Raw genomic sequence first — 18,631 nt, 5'->3', positions numbered from 1 at the left:
TGAATCTGTGGAATTCTCTGCCTCAGAAGGCAGTGGAGGCCAATTTTCTGAATGTATTCAAGAGAGAGCTAGATAGAGCTCTTAAGGATAGCGGAGTCAGGGGGTATGGGGAGAAGGCAGGAACGGGGTACTGATTGAGAATGATCAGTCATGATCACATTGAATGGCGGTGCTGGCTCGATGGGCCGAATGGCCTACTCCTGCACCTATTGTAAAAACAAAACTCAGTCCACTTTCACAAATGAGTGGTCCTTAATAGTATAATTTACTTTGTAAGATTGAAGTATGTGTTAAATATTTTACAATGGTGTCACTTAGATATAAGTCAATGGAAGGCATAACAATTAATGCAATTGTAGCAGGTAACCAAAGAACAAACGAAAGGAGGAATTTAAAACAAAATCAATAGACAAATTATTGGGGCTAAATGTTGACAAATCCCTTACACCTTAAGATGTAGAGTTCTGAAAAGGGGTGACTGCTAAGACTATGGATGCGATAGTTGTGGACTTTCAATATTCTCTGCATTTTGCGAAGAGAATTGAAAAAGGGCACATATAACTGCTATTCAAGAAAGAATTAAGAGATAAAATGGGGATTTTTTTTACCAATAAGCCTAACCTTAGTTGCATCTCTTTGGAGAGATGTCGATTCAATTTGAGATACCAGCTATCAAGACAGATGTGAATAGTAATTCATTCTTCCCTTGCACAATTAAAGCATGGAATAGTCTTCACCCTACTATAGTTACTCAACCAGACGCAACTAAATTTAAGGCAGCTCTTCTTTTCCAAGAAACCCTTCTTGCTTAAGTCCATACTCCGCCACCTCCAGTTTAAATTCCATTTGGAATATTTTGGAGAACCAAGAACACTACCTAATTTTTATATGCCAGAATGCATCATTAAGAAGGTGGTAACAGAGCCCTTCAGAAAGCATATCAAAATTAGGTAGTGTTGACATCTCTCCAAATAGGAGGGATATCATATGTCATAATAAGGGCAAATGTGAGGTTAAATACACTTTGGTAGAAAGGTTAGAAAAAGTATTTTTATAGTGTGGGACTTAAATACTAGTGTTCAAGAGAACTGGATGTGTTCATGCAAGAAACAAGGTTGGCATGTAGATACTCCAAGTAATTAAGGCAAATGGAATATTGTATTTAATTGCAAGAGAGGTGGTAAAGAAGACTAAAAAAAAAATTTGGCCAACCATACAGTATAAACTTCACACACGTTAGTCTACTTATTTAAGAAAGAACATAGTTGCCTTTAAAGGTGGTACACAAGTCTTGATCGGTTTCAGGAATAAAGCAGGCGAGTAAATTAGGCCATTAATTATTGGGGTTTAGAAGAATGAAGGCAAAACACAAAATGCTGGAGAAACTCAGCAGGTCATGCATAAATGGATTGGTGACTTTTTGGGTCAGGACCCTTCTTCAGACTGATTACGTAAGGGGGAGAATGCAGGAAAAGAAAGGTGGGGCAGAACAAAATCTGGAAACGATAGGTGGATACAGGTGATGACAAAGGCTAGAGATGAAAAGAAGATAAAAAAACAATGAAATGTAAAGCTGGCAGGAGGGGTATAGGTGGAAGAAAACAGGAGGAGGGGAAAGAAGCTTGGGGAAAGTGGGGTGTGGCACAGGACAGGCAAAGGGTATGGGGGTTATTACTTGAAAGTGGAGAATTCAGTTTTCATTGCATGGGTTGTAAGCTAACCCGAGGTGCTGTTCCTCCAATTTACATGTAGCCTCGCCATGGCAATGGAGGAGACCAAGGACACAAACGTCAGTATGGGAAAGGGAGTAATTAGCAACCGGGAGATCCTGCATGGTTTGACGGACAGAACACAGGGCAAAAATCATCACCTAGTCTATGCTTCATCTCACTAATGCAAATAGGCCACATCAGGAGTACTGAATGCAGCAGACAAGGTTTGAAGAGGTGCATGTGAACCTCTGTCTCATCTGAAAGACTTGCTGGGGTCCCTGAATGGAAGTGAGGGAGGAGGTGTACTTTCTATTTCCAAGCTGACCTTTCTGTCCTTGGTCTCCTCCAGTTTGTTTTTAACCCTAACACTGAGGTGTAGATTGTAAAAGGCTGAAAATTTCAAAACAGTAATTTTGACTATATCCTTAAACTGTGCATTGTGTACTTAAGTTTTTTTTAATCCCTTCAATGACTACAACATTTTTGACAAATGTAAAACCAATATCTCCCCCCTCACCCCAGCCTCAGTTCTCAGAAAGGATCAGATCCAAATTGTTAATTATTTTCTCTTTCCGCACAAAGGCTCTTGACTGACTAAGTTCTTCCAACATTTCTAGTTTTGTTTTTAATTTTTGATAGCTATGATGTTTATATTCACTGTTGAATCTAATTCTTATACAGGGAGATTTTGTGAATGAGTATGTGGGTGAGGTGATAGATGAGGAGGAATGTTATGCTCGAATCAAATATGCACAGGAACATGACATCATCAACTTCTACATGCTTACTCTTGATAAGGTAATAACTTTAAAAGTTCAAAATTCTGAATTTAACAATAACTTGTATGTCAAACACACATAGTCAAACATTGATCAGCAAGTAAAATCTGTAAATATATTGAAAATCAATAATTATGAGAAGTGAAAATGGGTAGTATTTGGATTGATGTTTGCAATCAGGAATGGAATGGAATACTTTATTGTCACGTGTGACAAACCACAGTGAAGTTCTTTGCTTGCATTCCCCAGCTATGAAAATAGTCTGCACCAACGGCACTGACAAAATTAAAAAGTACCCCCGCCGACTCCTCCTTTATTTTCCCTCTCCCTCCTCCTGGCAGTCCCCCAAAGCCGGGTCCTCCATTGTTCTCCCCACGTCGGGTCCCCCATTGTTCATTCCTCCCCCTCCCTCACGGCGGTCTCCCCATTCAGGAATTAATCAAATGTAAATGGCTGGGATCAAAATTACTTTGGTTTTATTTTTTGGCAATCAAGATTTCTTAAAATTACGAGGTGCCGTGGCATTGAAGTGTCAGGTACTGACCATCTTCAACAAGAGAGCAGTAAACCACCGTTATATTTAATAGCATCACCATTGCTGTGCCATCATCAACTTTGTAGACCATTGATCAGATCTTAATATGACCAGAAATATTGGCAAGTCAGAAGCTAGACAATCTATGACAATATATTTGCCTCTTGACTGTTCAAAAACTTTCCCTCGTCCATAAGGCATAAATCAGTAATTTGATGGAGTATTCTCTACTTGCCCAAATGTTAGGATTAAAAAAAAGCTGGATGTACATGAATGACGTAAGTCATATTTGAAGTAAATGAAATGGGTATGCTACAGGTGCTGAGTTGAAAATACAACTGAGAACAAGACTGTATATTAAAAGATCAGACATGAATATGAAAAGGGAAACAGGGAGGAATAGGAAAGGAATAGGTAGATTGTTATTTAGCAGGAAAAAATCCCTGTTTTTCAGGCACATGAACAGTAGTGAGTAATTTAAGGAATGGGTACAATTGTGGACTAAAAAGGAGTATTTTCAAAGACAAAAGTACTAATGAAGTACGTGGCAATTTGTTCTTTAAAATGCTGGATAAAGGTGATCTTAAATTCTTTGTGATGTGAGGTAATTGATATTGATATCCTTCATGTGCTTAACATGGATCAAGAGTTTTTATTAGAAAGCTAACGATACTTAAATGAAGAGCATGCAGAAAATTACATGGTTCAAATACGTGTTCAAGATCATTGGAAGTCTAAACTAAGTAAATAAAGAAAAATTGTTCCTGTTACCAGAGGGTCAAGAACTAAAAGATATAAATTTAAGCTGATTGGCAGATCAGGATAATCTTTTTTATGCAGCATGTAATTATGATGTGCATTGTATTGTGCGATGGGACAAATACAATGGATTTAATCATGGCTTTCAAAGAAATTGGATATGTACTTTAAGGAAAGAAAATGCAGAAATGGTGAAAGAGCCAATGGACAGGCTAACTGAATTGCTCCTACAAAAGACATCATGGGACAAATGGTCTCCTTTACAATAATTCTATGAACATGATAAACTATCAAATAGTGTTAAATCTCTAAACATCACTTGTAAGTTCTGAACAATTCCAAAATTGTAATTATTTGAATTCTCAGAGTACAGGTTTTTCGGTCTTTAGACTGAAATAAATTTTGATACATGACTGTGTTGTAGATCTGCTATTATTGACTTGACTTTCCAATAATTTGTAAATGCACAATATCCTTACTGCAAAACCTCATAATGCAAACATTTTAGAAATATTACTACACATGGATATTTCAGAGTTATGCAAAATCCTCCATACTGTGATTTTTTTTTTCTAAGATTAAAGATACTTTAGTTACATGTCCCCCTTTGTGCTGAAATTATTCAAAATATTTATATTATGAATTTCTAAATTATACAAAATGAATCTAAGTCTACCTGTAAATTTATCATTAACAGGACCGGATAATTGATGCAGGCCCAAAAGGAAATTATTCCCGCTTCATGAATCATAGCTGCAAACCAAATTGTGAGACACAGAAGTGGACAGTAAATGGTGACACCCGAGTTGGACTGTTTGCTTTGTGTGATATTGCTATTGGTAAGGAATAGTGTTAATGGTCAGGGTGGTAAGATGGCCATCCATGTATAATAAACAAGCAATTTGAATCAATCCAGAGTTTGATGTAGGAAAATCTCAAACTAATATAATAGAACCTAGAAATTTGACAGAGTAAACATCTGTTCATTTCTCAGAAGTATATTCTCTAATTTCAGAATTATTCACTTTGGGAAGTGAGGTTTTGAAATTGGACCAAGCATTTCCATTAACTACTCATTACGTCATACAGTACAAAAACAGGGCTTTGGCCCAACCCTTCTAAGATACCCCATATAAACTAGTTCCATTGACTGCGTTTGGCCCATATTCCTCTAAACCCTTCCTATCCATGTACTTGTTCGTGTCTTTAAATGCTGTTATAGTATTTGCCTCAACTACCTCCCCTGGCAACTTGTTCCATATACCCACCACTCTCTGAGTGAAATAATTACCCGTCGGGTTCGTATTAAATCTTATACCTCTAATTGTAAACATATGTTTTTATTCCCGTTTCCTGGATATAAGACTCTGTGCATTCATCCTATTTATTCCTACTCATGACACATCCAAAGCTTTTGTGCAGAGGGCACTAAATAACATTATTTGCCGCACTGGTATAAATCGTATTACCAAACTGCAGCCTGTGATCATTGTTTAGTTTAAATATACACCATGGAAACAGGCCCTTCAGTCTACTACTGACTCCTCGCTGACCATTGATTGCCCATTGACACTAGTTCTATGTTATCCCATTCTCCCACCACTCACTAGACATTAGGGGCCCCATTTTTTACTGTGCCCAATTAAACTACAAACACGCCGCCTTTGAGTTGTGGGAGGAAACCGGAACGCCCGGAGGAAACCCACACGGTCACAGGAAGAATGTGCAAACTACACGGACAGCACCCGAGGTCAGGATGAAACCCAGGTCTTTGGTGCTTAGTTGTATAGGAAAGAACTGCAGATGGTGGTTTAAATCGAAGATAGACGCAAAATGCTGGAGTAACTCAGCGAGACAGGCAGCATCTCTGGAGAGAAGGAATGGGTGACGTTTCGGGTTGTGACGTCTGAAGAAGGGTCTCGACCAGAAACGTCACCCATTCCATCTCGCCAGAGATGCTGTCTGTCCCGCTGAGTTACTCCAGCATTTTGTGTATCGTTGGTGCTGAGTTGGCAGCTCCACTAGCTGCGCCACTGTGCTGCACTCAAATTCATGGTCTCTGAAGATTAGGACTTGATAAAATTAATTAAGATTTATTTTTGTGTAATACAAAAATGTACTATAATTTTGAACTAATCATATCAGGAAAATGTAATTATAATATTTTAGGAAATCAGATGCTATTTGTATGCATTTATTTATTGCACATCAAGACCAAGTATAAATCTAATGATACTGATACTTCTACAGCATCAGAGCTGACATTTAATTATCACCTGGAATGTTTGGGCACTGGGAAGACTGCATGTAAATGTGGAGCTCCAAACTGCAGTGGCTACTTAGGCGTGCAGCCTAAGGTAAGATCTCCAGTTCCCTTACATTTAATGTAAACTAGACCAAATCTCTCCTGCATTGGTGCAGCACCCGCTCCTCCCCTCCCCCCTCCCCTCCCTCGCACTCCCTCCCCTCCCCCTTACCTCCACTCCATCCCCCTTATCCTCCCTCCTACCCCCTCCTTCCCATCTCCCTCCCCCTCCCTCCCTAGGAAATAGATTTAAACTTTAAAATGTGAGTAACTTTAAAAATATAACACCAATTTCAATGAAACTTCTTCCATTAGCACCAAAGGGATGACGGTGAGTAAGGTGGGCCTAAAATTGTCGTGCTATTGTGTACCGTTTTGGCTGTAGTTCAGGAACAAACAAACAAGAGTTTTAGTATATAGATATTGAGGTGCATCAGATTCTATACTGAATATTTTCTTTCTGATATAATGGCTACTACAGACATTAAGATTTATACATTCAGTTTTCACTTTAGCTGTTTACATTGCAGAGGTCAAAATTGGTTATGAATAACAAGATCAATGCAATAAAGCTGCATTCGTATAACAGCTTTCACATGTTCCAATTGTATCAATGAACTTAATAACCAATTAAATGATGCTCATTTTTATAGGATGACTTGGCGACCAATTTGTACATGGCAGGGTCCCTTACGTGACAAATTAGATAAATAATTTGTTTTTGGTGTTACTAGACAAGAAATAAATGTGGCTGGGATACCAAGGGAACCCACTCTTTACTTCGTGTCACTGTTCTTTGAACATGCAGAGGAAGCAATCTTACACTAATGTTTCAGATTAGATATTGTGTCCAAATCTACACTGAATGGAGAACTTTCTGATTCCGAGAGAGCGCTGCTGCTGCACAGCTCCAACAATTTGGGTCCAATCTTGACCTTCAGTGCTGCCTCTATGTACTTTAACTGACAACTGTAAATTACCCGTCGAGTATGTGGTTGTGGAGTTAATGAGTAAATAATGGGACAGTAAGGAATGTTATAGCATCATAGAGTCAAACAGCACAGAGCAGGCCCTTCGGTCCAACTTGCCGATACCGACCAAGATGCGCCATCTCCACTAGTCCCAGGAAAGACACGACATGCTGGAGGAACTCAGCATGTCAGGCAGCATCCTTGGAGAACATTGATAGGTGATGTCTTGGGTCGGGATCTGCTCATGTTACACAGTTACATAGAAAATAGGTGCAGGAGAAGGCCATTTGGCCCTTCGAGCCAGCACCGCCATTCATTGTGATCATGGCGGATCATCCACGCCCCCTCGTAAACAACAAACTCAAGGAAACTTCCCTCTTCGCCGCTGCTCACCCCAGGGATGCAGGGCTTCTGAACAACAACTACAACACTTGCGTTTGTTCATATTTCGCTGCGTTAGAGGGAGACGGGGCCGGGGAAGAGAGTGGAGGAGCGGTGCAGATCTCGCTGGCGCTGGGAGGGAGAGAGAGGAAGGGAGCAGTTCCCGCAAGTGGAGGCGCTCCTTCACCGGACCCTCTGACACTCTCCCCCTCCCCGCGCTCCCGCTGCTCCCTCTACCCCGACTCTCTGTTCCCCCCCCTCCCTCTCTCTCTCCCCTCTCTCTCTCCCAGCGCCAGCAAGATCTGCGCCACTCCACTCTCTTCCCTGGCCCCGTCTCCCTCTAACGCAGCGAAATAAGAACAAACACAAGTGTTGTAGTTGTTGTTCAGAAGCCCCGCATCCCCAGGATGAGCGGCAGCGAGGAGGGAAGTTTCCTTGAGTATGTTGTTTGCGAGAGGGCGCTGCGATCTCTCGCCCTGTCTCGGCTCTGTGTGGGTGGCGATCCGCTGTCCGGTGAACCTTCGCCGGCAGCTTCTGCCTCCTATCTCCGCCGCCTGCCGCAGTTCCACGGTTCCGGGACAAGTTAAAGAGTCAGGGAGAGGTGAGGGGAACTTGCCACATAATGCAAAAAAACCTACAAAATCATCATCGTTTTTACTGATTAACCATTCACCAAATTAACAGTTCTGAAAACAGTATTTTCTTACCTACATGGAGAAAATCTGGAAAAAACGGTTGAAACGAAGGTTTGTTTACACGTAGATCTGCTGGCGACAATTCTATGCCCCCGCGACCTATGGCCTGCATAAGCTCAGTCGGAATACCGAACTCGCTTATTGACTCCAACATCTTCCCTACCACTGATGCACAGGCTAACTGGTCTATAATTCCCCGTTTTCTTTCTCGCTCCTTTCTTGAAAAGTGGAAAAACATTAGCTACCCTCCAATCCACAGGAACTGATCCTGAATCTATAGAACATTGGAAAATGATCACCACTGCGTCCACGATTTCTAGAGCCACCACCTTGAGTACCCTGGGATGCAGACCATCAGGCCCTGGGGATTTATCAACCTTTTATTCATTCATCCATTCAAATGGGTGATTGATAGTTAATGTGTTTAGTCCAATCAGTCTACCCAATACTATTTCTCGTCTAATGCAAATTTCTTTCAGCTCCTCTGTCTCCCTCGATCCACCGTCTTCTAGTACATCTGGGAGATTGTTTGTGTCTTCCTTAGTGAAGACAGAACCGAAGTACCTGTTCAACTCTTCTGCCATTTCCTTGTTATCCATAATAACATGATCTGTTTCTGCCTTCAAAGGACCCACATTTGTCTTTACTAATCTTTTTCTCTTAACATACCTAAAGAAGCTTTTACTATCCTTCTTTATATTCTTGGCCAGCTTACCCTCGTACTTCCATCTTTTCAGCCCGTATTGCCCTTTTTTGTTACCTTTTGCCCTTTGAAAGTTTCCCAATCCTCTGGCTTCCTGCTGCTCTTTGCTGTATTATACACCTTTTCTTTTAGTTTTATTCCATCCCCTACATCCCTTATCAGCCACGGTTGCCTCTTACTCCCCTTAGAATCTTTCTTCCTCTTTGGAATGGAATGATCCTGCATCTTCTGGATTATGCCCAGAAATTCCTGCCATTGCTGTTCCACTGTCATTCCTGCTAAGTTCCTTTTCCAGTCGACCTTGGCCAGGTCCTCTCTCATGCCTTCATAGTTGTTCAACTGCAACACTGACACTTCTGATTTAACCTTCTCCCTCTCAATTTGCAGATTAAAACATCATATTATGGTCACTACCTCCTTGTGGTTCCTTTACCTTGAGTTCCCTTATTAAATCTGGTTCATTAGACAATACTAAATCCAGAATTGCCTTCTCTCTGGTAGGCTCCAGTACAAGCTGCTCTAAGAATGCATCTCGGAGGCACTCTACAAATTCCCTTTCTTGGGGTCAAGAACTAACCTGATTTCCCCAGTCTACCTGCATATTGAAATCTCCCATAACCACAGTGGCATTACCTTTGTTACATGCCAATTTTAACTCCTGCTGCAACTTGCACCCTGTATCCAGGCTACTGTTTGGGGGCCTGTAGGTAACTCCCATTAGTGTCTTCTTACCTTTACAATTCCTCAATTCTATCCACAGTGACTCTACATCGTCAGTCCCTACATCACCTGTCGCAACGGACTGAATTTCATCCCTTACCAACCGAGCTACCCCACCTTCTCTGTCCACCTACCTGTCCTTTCTATAGGACGTGTTACCCTGAATATTCAGTTCCCAGTCCTGATCCTTATGCAGCCATGTCTCTGTAATCCCCACAATGCCATATCTATCAATGTCTAACTGAGCCTCAAGCTCATCCACTTTACTTCTTATACTTTGCGCATTCATATATAATACTTTTACTCCATTGTTCACCTTACCTTTCACATAGATTCCTATTTCACTTGGCCATACTCTCCTATCCCTTCGTTAGCTATCTGTCCCGTTAATTCTGGTGTCTTTCTTAACTTTTCCTCTACTCTCTTTCCCTTTAACTCCATCCTTGTATTTCCAATTTGTCTCACCCCCCCCCCCCCACTATTTAGTTTAAACCCACCCATGTAGCAGTGGCAAACCTGCCTGCCAGAATGCTGGTCTCCTGCCTGTTGGGGTGCAATTCATTTGGCCCGTATCCTGCTAAACCTTTCGTATCCATGTCCCTGTCCAATTGTATTTTAAATGTTACTGTACTACAACAGAAGACATCAGCAATGTGTCTGAAATTAAAGAGAGTCAGGGGGCAAAAGTTAGTGGAATGGCTATTACTCAGGAGATTGTGGAGGGATTTTGTTGGAGAAAGATTGTTGATCTTTCAAAAATCACTAGAGTCAGGAAAAGTTCCAGAGGATTGCTCTGCTGTCCAAGAAGGGAGCGAAGCAAAAGAGGGGAAACTATAGACCGGTTAGCCTGACTTCCGTGCTGTAGGTTGTCGGTTGGACCCTGACAACCGCCTAACAACCTACAGCGTGGAAGTGTAGGTTGGTTAGATGTTATCATCCATTATAAAGGATGAGGTTTCCGAGTACTTAGAAGCACATGATAAAGTAGGCTAAAGTCAGCATGGTTTTGTGAAGGGGAGATCTTGCCTGAGGCATTTTTGAATTCCTTGAGGAAATAAATCGCAGGATAAACAAAGGACAGTCAGTGGATATTGTTTACCTGGATTTTCAGAAGGCCTTCGATAAGGTGAGGCTGCTAAAGATGAGAGCCCATGGTTTAGTTTATATTTTTAGTTTAGAGATACAGCGGGGAAACAGGCCCTTCGGCCCAAGAAGTGTACACCGACCAGTGATCTCCGCACATTAACACTATCCTACGCTAGGGACAATTTAAATTTATTTATTTATTTATTTATATATATTTATTTTTTGAAAAACATATGTACAGATGGAAATAAAAGACAAATTTGTTACAACGTTCTACATAGCTTCAATTTTTAAAATTTGAGGAGAGAAAATAAAAATAAAGAATGAAAAAAAAAAAGAGTTATAACTATAAAAATTAAAGGGGGTAGATCCGGGAGACAATAACCACAGTTGTACATCCAACCCGAAACTCAAGTTTCAACTTTTAGTTTAAATTTTTTATTTTAGTCCTGGGTCAAGCCCATTTACTTTTCTAAAAATTCAATAAATGGAGACCATATTTTAAAAAATAAATCAGGTTTGTCAATTAAGGCAAATCTTATTTTTTCCAAATGCAAGGTCTCTGTCATTTCCGTAATCCACATTTTAGTTGTGGGGGTTATTGGTTTTTTCCAAAATTTAAGTATTAACTTTTTCGCAGTTATTAAACTGTAATCAAGAAAATGTACCTGACTTGTTGTAAAGTTTGTAATATGTTCTGATAATCCTAATATTATTAATTTTGGATCCACATCCAATTGCTTGTCAATAACTTTAGAAACTATTTTTAAAATATCCAACCAGAAATTTTGCATTTTTATGCAAGTTACGAAAGTATGAGTTAAATTAGCTTTTTGAAATTGACATTTATCACAAATAGGAGAGATAATAGGAAAAATCCTATTTAATTTCGTCTTCGAATAATGTAGTCTATATTATTTTAAATTGTATTAAGGAATGTCTAGTATTTAATGAACATTGGTGTATATGTTGTAAATTTTCATCCCATATATCTTGCATTATGAGTTGGTTCAATTCGTCCTCCCATGCTCGTCTATATGATTCTGATGATGGAATGTCAGTATCTAGGAGAGTATTATAAATAAAGGATATTAATTTATTTGAATTATAATGTCGATTCAGGCATACATCAAGAGTTTCTGGACCTCTAAATTTATATTCTTGCATGTGTAATTTTACATAATCTCTAAGTTGTAAATATCTAAAATAATTATTAACATGTAATCCGTACTTCTGCTGTAAATCCTGAAAAGAAAGAAAGGTTCCCTTATGATAAAGATCTCCCACCATTTTAATTCCATAACTTTCCCATTGAGCAAATCCACTATCTAAGAGAGACGGTTTAAAAGAAGGGTTATTCGCAATAGGGAGGAAAGAGGATAATTTACTCAGTTTTAAAGTAAGTTTTAATTGTTTCCAGGTACGGATAACACTATGTATAATCGGATTACCTCCATATGTTTTTTTATTTAAATTTATTGGAGCTAAGAGGATCGCACCAATATCAAATGGTAAACAATCATCTTTCTCCATCTTTAACCAATCCGGTTGTTGATCAGTGTCATCCAACCAGCAGGTTATATTTTTAATATTAACCGCCCAATAATAAAATAAGAAGTTAGGTAAGGCAATTCCTCCATTAGTTTTAGACTTACATAGATGTCTTTTATTTATTCTATGAGTCTTGTAGTCCCAAATAAAATTAGTAATAATTGAATCGATTTTTAAAAAAAACTTTTTTGGAAGATAGATCGGAATTGCTTGAAATAAGTATAGTAGCTGTGGAAGAAAGATCATCTTTATAGCATTACTACGACCAACTAATGATATAGGGAGTGTTTTCCAAAATTGGATATTTCTGTGTAATTTAGTAAGTAAAGGAGGAAATTTTAATTTAAATAAAGAAGTATATTTCCTAGTCATGTAAATTCCAAGATATTTAAACTTTTCATAGGCAATTTTAAAAGGAAATTGTTGAAGTATGGCTGGATTTTGCTCCATTATTGGCATAATTTCACTTTTGTACCAGTTAATTCTATAACCTGAAAATGAACCAAATTGAGTTATGAGATTTAATAAATTCGGAATGCTAATTTCAGGATTTGTAATGTATATTAATACATCATCCGCATATAAAGAAATTTTATTGGTTGTATGTTTAGTGTTATAACCGTGAATGTCTGGATTTGATCTAATACTCTCAGCAAGTGGTTCTATAACGAGGGCAAATAGAAGCGGAGATAGTGGGCATCCTTGTCTACAACCACTAAATAAATGAAATTTGGATGACAGCATTTGATTAGTTAATATTCTAGCTGTTGGGGATGTATATAAAAGTTTCACCCATGAACAAAAATTTTCACCTAATTGAAATTTTTCCATCACTGAGAAAAGATAGGGCCATTCTACTTGATCAAATGCTTTTTCAGCATCTAGCGAAATGATTGCTAAATCTTCGTTTAATATTCTATTTGAATATATTATATCACATTACAATTTAAATTTATACCAAGCCAATTAACCAACAAAATCTGTATGTCTTTTGAGTATGGGAAGAAACCGAAGATCTTGGAAAAAGTCCCCCGCAGGTCGCAGGGAGAATGTACAAACTCTATAATGACAAGCACCCATGGTCAGGATCGAAACTAGTTCTCTGGTGTTGTTAGGCAGCAAGTCTACGCTGCGCCACCGTGGTCTTAGAGGGAAGATGCTAGCATCTTTTTTTTCTGGTTAGATACAGAGATGAGGTGAGGAAATGAGGAAGATGAGGAAGATTAGAACGGAGATGAGGAAGAACTTTTTCAGTCAGAGAGTGGTGAAGGTGTGGAATTCTCTACCTCAGAAGGCAGTGGAGGCCAGTTCGTTGGATGCTTTCAAGAGAGAGCTGGATAGAGCTCTTAAGGATAGCGGTGTGAGGGGGTATGGGGAGAAGGCAGGAACGGGGTACTGATTGAGAGTGATCAGCCATGATCGCATTGAATGGCGGTGCTGGCTCGAAGGGCTGAATGGTCTACTCCTGCACCTATTGTCTATTGTCTATTGACCAGCGGTGTTTCACAGGAGTCGGTACTGTGGTCGCTACTCTTCACATTGTATATCAATGATTTGAATGAGGAAATTGAAGGCTTGATGGCCAAGTTTGCAGATGATACACAGATAGGTAGAGGGGCAGGTAGTGTAGGGAAAGCAGGGACCCTGCAGAAGGACTTGGATAGGTTGGGAGAGTGGGCTAAGAAGTGACAAATGGAATACAGTGTAGAAAAGTGTAGAGTCATGCATTTTGGTAGCAGGAATAAAGGTGTAGAATATTTTTTAAATGGGGAGAGGATTCAGTAATCAGAGGTGCTAAGGAGCCTGGGAGTGCTGGTGCAGGGTTTCCAAAAGGTTAATTTGCACGTTGAATTGGTAGTAAGGAAGGCAAATACAATGGTAGCATTTATTTCAAGAGAACTAGAGTATAAAATCATTGCTGTAATGCTGAGGCTTTATAAGGCTCTGGTCAGAACACATTTGGAGTATTGTGATCAGTTTTGGGCCCTAACAGGGTCCAGAGGAGGCTTACGAGAATGATCCAGGGGTTAATTGGGTTAACATATGATTAACATTTGATAGTATTTGGCCTGTACTCGCTGGAAATTAGAAGGAAGAGGACGGACATTGAAACTTACCGAATAAGGAAAGGTCTGGATAGAGTGGATGCGGAGAGAATGTTTCCACTAGTGGGAGAGTCTAGGACCAGAGGACATAGACTCAGAATAAAAGGACGCACCTTTAGAAAGGAGATGAGGAGGAATTTCTTTAGTTGGAGGGTGGTGAATCTGAAATTCATTGCCGCATGTGGCTGTGGAGGCCATTTGGTATTTTTCAGGTGGAGATTGACAGATTCTTGATTAGTAAGGGTGTCAAGTGTTTTGGGGAGAAGGCAGGAGAATTGGGTTGAGTGGGAAAGAAAGATCAGTCATGGTTGAATGGCAGAGTAAACTCAATGGGCCAAATGGCCTACGTCTCCTCTTATGACTTATGAACTTATTAATTACACAAGTTATTAATTTAGTGTAGAAACACCATAACAATAATTACTGCTCCTCTGACTGAATGTTTTTTAGTAACTTCTTTATTTCTTTCCTGGTACCTCTATAGACTATACAAAGCTCCACAGATGAAAAGAAGTTAAAGAAAAGGCAAATGCTTCCAAGAAAGCGTAAGCAGCGGTCTGAATTAGTGAAGGATCACGAGGAAGAATGTTTCCGTTGTGGAGATGGTGGGCAGCTCGTTATCTGCAAGAAACCTGGGTGCCCAAAGGTGTATCATGCTGATTGTCTGGTTTTGAATAAGCGCCCTGCTGGTGAGTGGCTAAACTGTTTGCTCCAATTCATGTGAAATGAAACATGAAAAATAATACTGACAACAATAACACAATTACTAATCATAGGATTGAAAAGGATTAATTAAACAATTGGCAGCAGTTTCAAAGTAATTAAATCGGTGTTGTTAAACAGAATACTATTATGGCAAAATTCCAATAATCCAACTTAGGGTGAACTTTGGTTACACACTGGCAGATTTTCTAGACTATTGGGCATTATGTATTAATACCCCAATGCACTTTCAATTAATTTTGTTAGATATCATGCAGTTATTCTCTTATCATGTATCTGTACACTGTGAATGGCTCATTTGTAATCATGTATTGTCGTTCCGCTGACTGATTAGCACACAACAAAAGCTTTTCACTGTACCTCGGTACACGTGACAATGAACTAAATTGAACTGAACTTGAATCATAGAGTCATGTAGCGTGGAAACTGTCCCTATGGCCCAACTTGCCCATGCTGACCAACATGTCCCATCTACACTAGTCCCACCGGCCTGCATTTGGCCCATTAAATTCCAACAACATTCCTCAGCGCACCTGCCTAACCGATAAAGATCCTGCTTCAATTTTTGACAATCACCTTCATTATCTACAATACCACTCACTTTAGTGTAATGTAGTGTTAATAATAAATTTTCCAGTGAACCTGGTAAGTTCAAAGGGAATCGAAGAACTGGGGTCCCAGGGAATGGAAAGGAAGCAATGCAGTCATAACCTGTTGAGCCGGTTGCCCATCCATCTAGATTTCTGAATAATTTGATAGTAGTGTGGCGGGTCGAGCAACTTTGGTATCGAACCGTCGTTTGTCGGGCACGAACTCTCGCGTGGACCGGGCGTGATCTAGGTCAACCAATCATGCGGTCAGGGGGGAGTGTGCCAGGAGAACAAAGGATTTGGCAGTTGGGATTTGAACTGGGGCACGCGCGGGTGAGCGATGGAACTGTATTCGGTTAATGATTAAACAGAGTGTTTACACAGCGCATGGGCCTCTATGGTAGATTATCAGAGTTTTACTGTACTTTTGAAACACTTCAATTTTTCATGGTTGAGTGGAAAGTTATTTCCCTTTATAACCTACAATAACATTTTCAATTCTCATTTTGCTTCAATCTTTCTGTGCACTTGACCGATTCTCTACATCCACCCTAAACCATATTATCCTGACCTATTTTGTGCTTAATCTTGGTTTTCTCCTTTAGCAATTTTGGGGCCCATTACCAAATTACATAATAAGGATGATTTTTTTTCCCGATGAGACACTAACAGTGGTGAAGTGAGGAGCCTGATACAGTTTAGATAGCCTCTGCGAGACGCTAAACTGCAGATGCTGGGAACTTGGGCAAAAAATAATGTGCTGGGGGAAAAAATAATCTGTGGGGGGAAATGGGCAGGTAACATTTTAGGTCGGGACCTTACTTTAGATGAAGAAAGGTCTGACCCAAAACCTGCCTCTCCATTTCCCTCCATAGATTCTGCGGACCCGCTGAGTTCCTACACCATTTTTTAAAACTTTGATTGCTACTTGCTCACCAATTGCTCAGGTTGTTGCTGATCAAATCTGACAAAGATGAAGAGTGTAATTTTCACAGTAGTGTAAAGAATGAATCAGTATCAGAATGGAATCAGATACATGCAGGATCACAGCCCATTATGAGAGAGAAGGAGCAGGAGAATCATGACGGTTGCTGGGGGATGCAGTTGGTCGAGCAGATTATTAGGTGGTAGTGTGGTTATGATTGGATAGGGTTATGAGTAGAGTGGGTGCTAGGAACATCATTAATGAAGTCGGAGAGGGTATGATTAGTAACAATGGAAAGATATCCACCTAGAGGAGAAAGGATCCCACCAGTTATAGTCCATCCCTTTAATGTGATGCCAGGATTTTATTCTTCAATGAAATCGTGCTTCTGTATTCTTACAGGTCTGAATGGCATGATGGAATTTTGCAATTGATGTCAAATGCCGTTTGATATCAATCTGTGGTAACATGCAAACAGCCATTTTCCCAGCATGTCGTGGAAAATGGAGTGTCAGTGACAATTTGGCTTCTTGTCTTCCCTATTCTAGCCTGAAACAGGCCCTCTTGATAGAAAAAAAAGTCCCTATGATTTCTGAAATTAGACCGGCTGCAGTACATTCTCAAGGAGAAGGCAGGGCAGCCGGAGGTCATTGTGCACGTTGACACAAATGAGATAGGTTGGAAATGGAATGAGGTCCTGCGGAATGAAGATAGGGAGTTCTGCAAAAGGTTAAAAAGCAGGACTGTGAAGATAATATTCTCTGGATTACTTCTGGTATCATGTGCTGGTGAGAATAAAAATAGATGGATAGGACATGAATATATGTCTGAGCTGTTGGTTTAGGGGGCAGGGATTTGGGGGTTCTGGATCATTGGGATCTCTTCTGGAGCAGAAGTGACCTGTACAAGACAGGCTGCACCTGAATTGGCGGGGGACCATTATCCTTGCAAGGAGGTTCACCAGCACTATTCGGGAGGGATTAACCTAAAGTGGTAAGGGGGTGTGCACCAGAATAGCAGGTCATAAATGGAAGACTTGATGGGAAGGTAGAGGTTAGGACCAGTAAGTCTCAAAGGAAAAATGGGCAATAAGAGGTGAACGAACATGGTGAAACTGATGACTTAAAGCGTGGTCACTTCAACACAAAGACCATCTTGAGTAAAGTGAATGAACTTAGAGCCTGGATCAGTGTTTCAAAATAGGATGATGTGACCATTATGGAGTCATGGTTGAAAGAGGGACGTGACTGGCAGCTCAATGTTCCAGGGTTTTGACATTTCAGATGTGATAGGGAGGGAGATGAAAGAGATGGTGGAGTTACTCCACTAAGAATGTCATGGCAGCACTCGGAGGACATACTGCAGGGTTTGTCCACTGAAGCAATATGGTTCAAAAATAAGAAAGGTGGAGTCAATGAGATTATACTATGGACCAATAGCTAGTGGGAGGTAGAGGATCAGATATGTAGACTAACTATGGAAAAATACAAAAACAACAGTGTTATCATAGTAGATGACTTTAACTTCCCAAATATTGACTGGGATTTAATAAGTACAAAAGACTTAGACGACAGATTTTTTTAGGTGTATTTAAGAGAGTTTTTTTAAAACAGTCTGTGGATAGTCCAATCCAAGGAGCAACTGGTATAGTCTAGTCTCCAGGCTTTTCCTTGCAACCCTTCTTAAATAGAGACAAAACATTAGCCACCTTATTAGACACATTTCTCTTTAGGCTGTCTCTTCTCTTTCCTATCTCTGACTTTTCTGCTTTCTAACATTATAGATTTTTTAAATTATTTAGGCAAAATGGTTTACTCTAAAAATGCTAACCACCTTATTTTCACACTTTTCCTTCTTCTGGCTTGATTTTGTCATTCTTTATCCCGTTAGATCCAGATCAAGACATGGAACTACACTAATACCCGCTTAATCTTTGTAAACATATTTATTTAATTATAAATGCAAAGAAGAAAAAACATTAATAACTGTGATACAGATGGTTTACATTTAGATGTTCAACTCCTTTAAGTCAAATTACATAAATACCTCACTATAGTTGCTATTTAGGCTCAAGTGCCCTGACATCAGTAG

General features: G+C 39.8%; 1 protein-coding gene across 8 annotated transcripts in view; it reads left to right on the top strand.

Moving 5' to 3' along the window:
- LOC144600162 (histone-lysine N-methyltransferase, H3 lysine-36 specific-like) overlaps positions 1 to 18,631 on the top strand; it is a 131,170-nt gene that overhangs the window by 97,854 nt on the left and 14,685 nt on the right. For all 8 annotated transcript variants that reach the window (XM_078411631.1, XM_078411629.1, XM_078411634.1 and 5 more), the window contains 4 exons: positions 2,394 to 2,510; positions 4,483 to 4,624; positions 6,036 to 6,142; positions 14,787 to 14,991. In XM_078411631.1, coding sequence (XP_078267757.1) covers positions 2,394 to 2,510; positions 4,483 to 4,624; positions 6,036 to 6,142; positions 14,787 to 14,991 — 571 coding nt within the window. The remainder of the gene's footprint in view (positions 1 to 2,393; positions 2,511 to 4,482; positions 4,625 to 6,035; positions 6,143 to 14,786; positions 14,992 to 18,631) is intronic.

The sequence above is a fragment of the Rhinoraja longicauda genome, chromosome 14, assembly GCF_053455715.1.
Source record: "Rhinoraja longicauda isolate Sanriku21f chromosome 14, sRhiLon1.1, whole genome shotgun sequence".
Classification (NCBI taxonomy): domain Eukaryota; kingdom Metazoa; phylum Chordata; class Chondrichthyes; order Rajiformes; family Arhynchobatidae; genus Rhinoraja; species Rhinoraja longicauda.
Note: the sequence above shows the minus strand (reverse complement) of the source record. Positions and strands in the feature narration are given on the sequence as shown.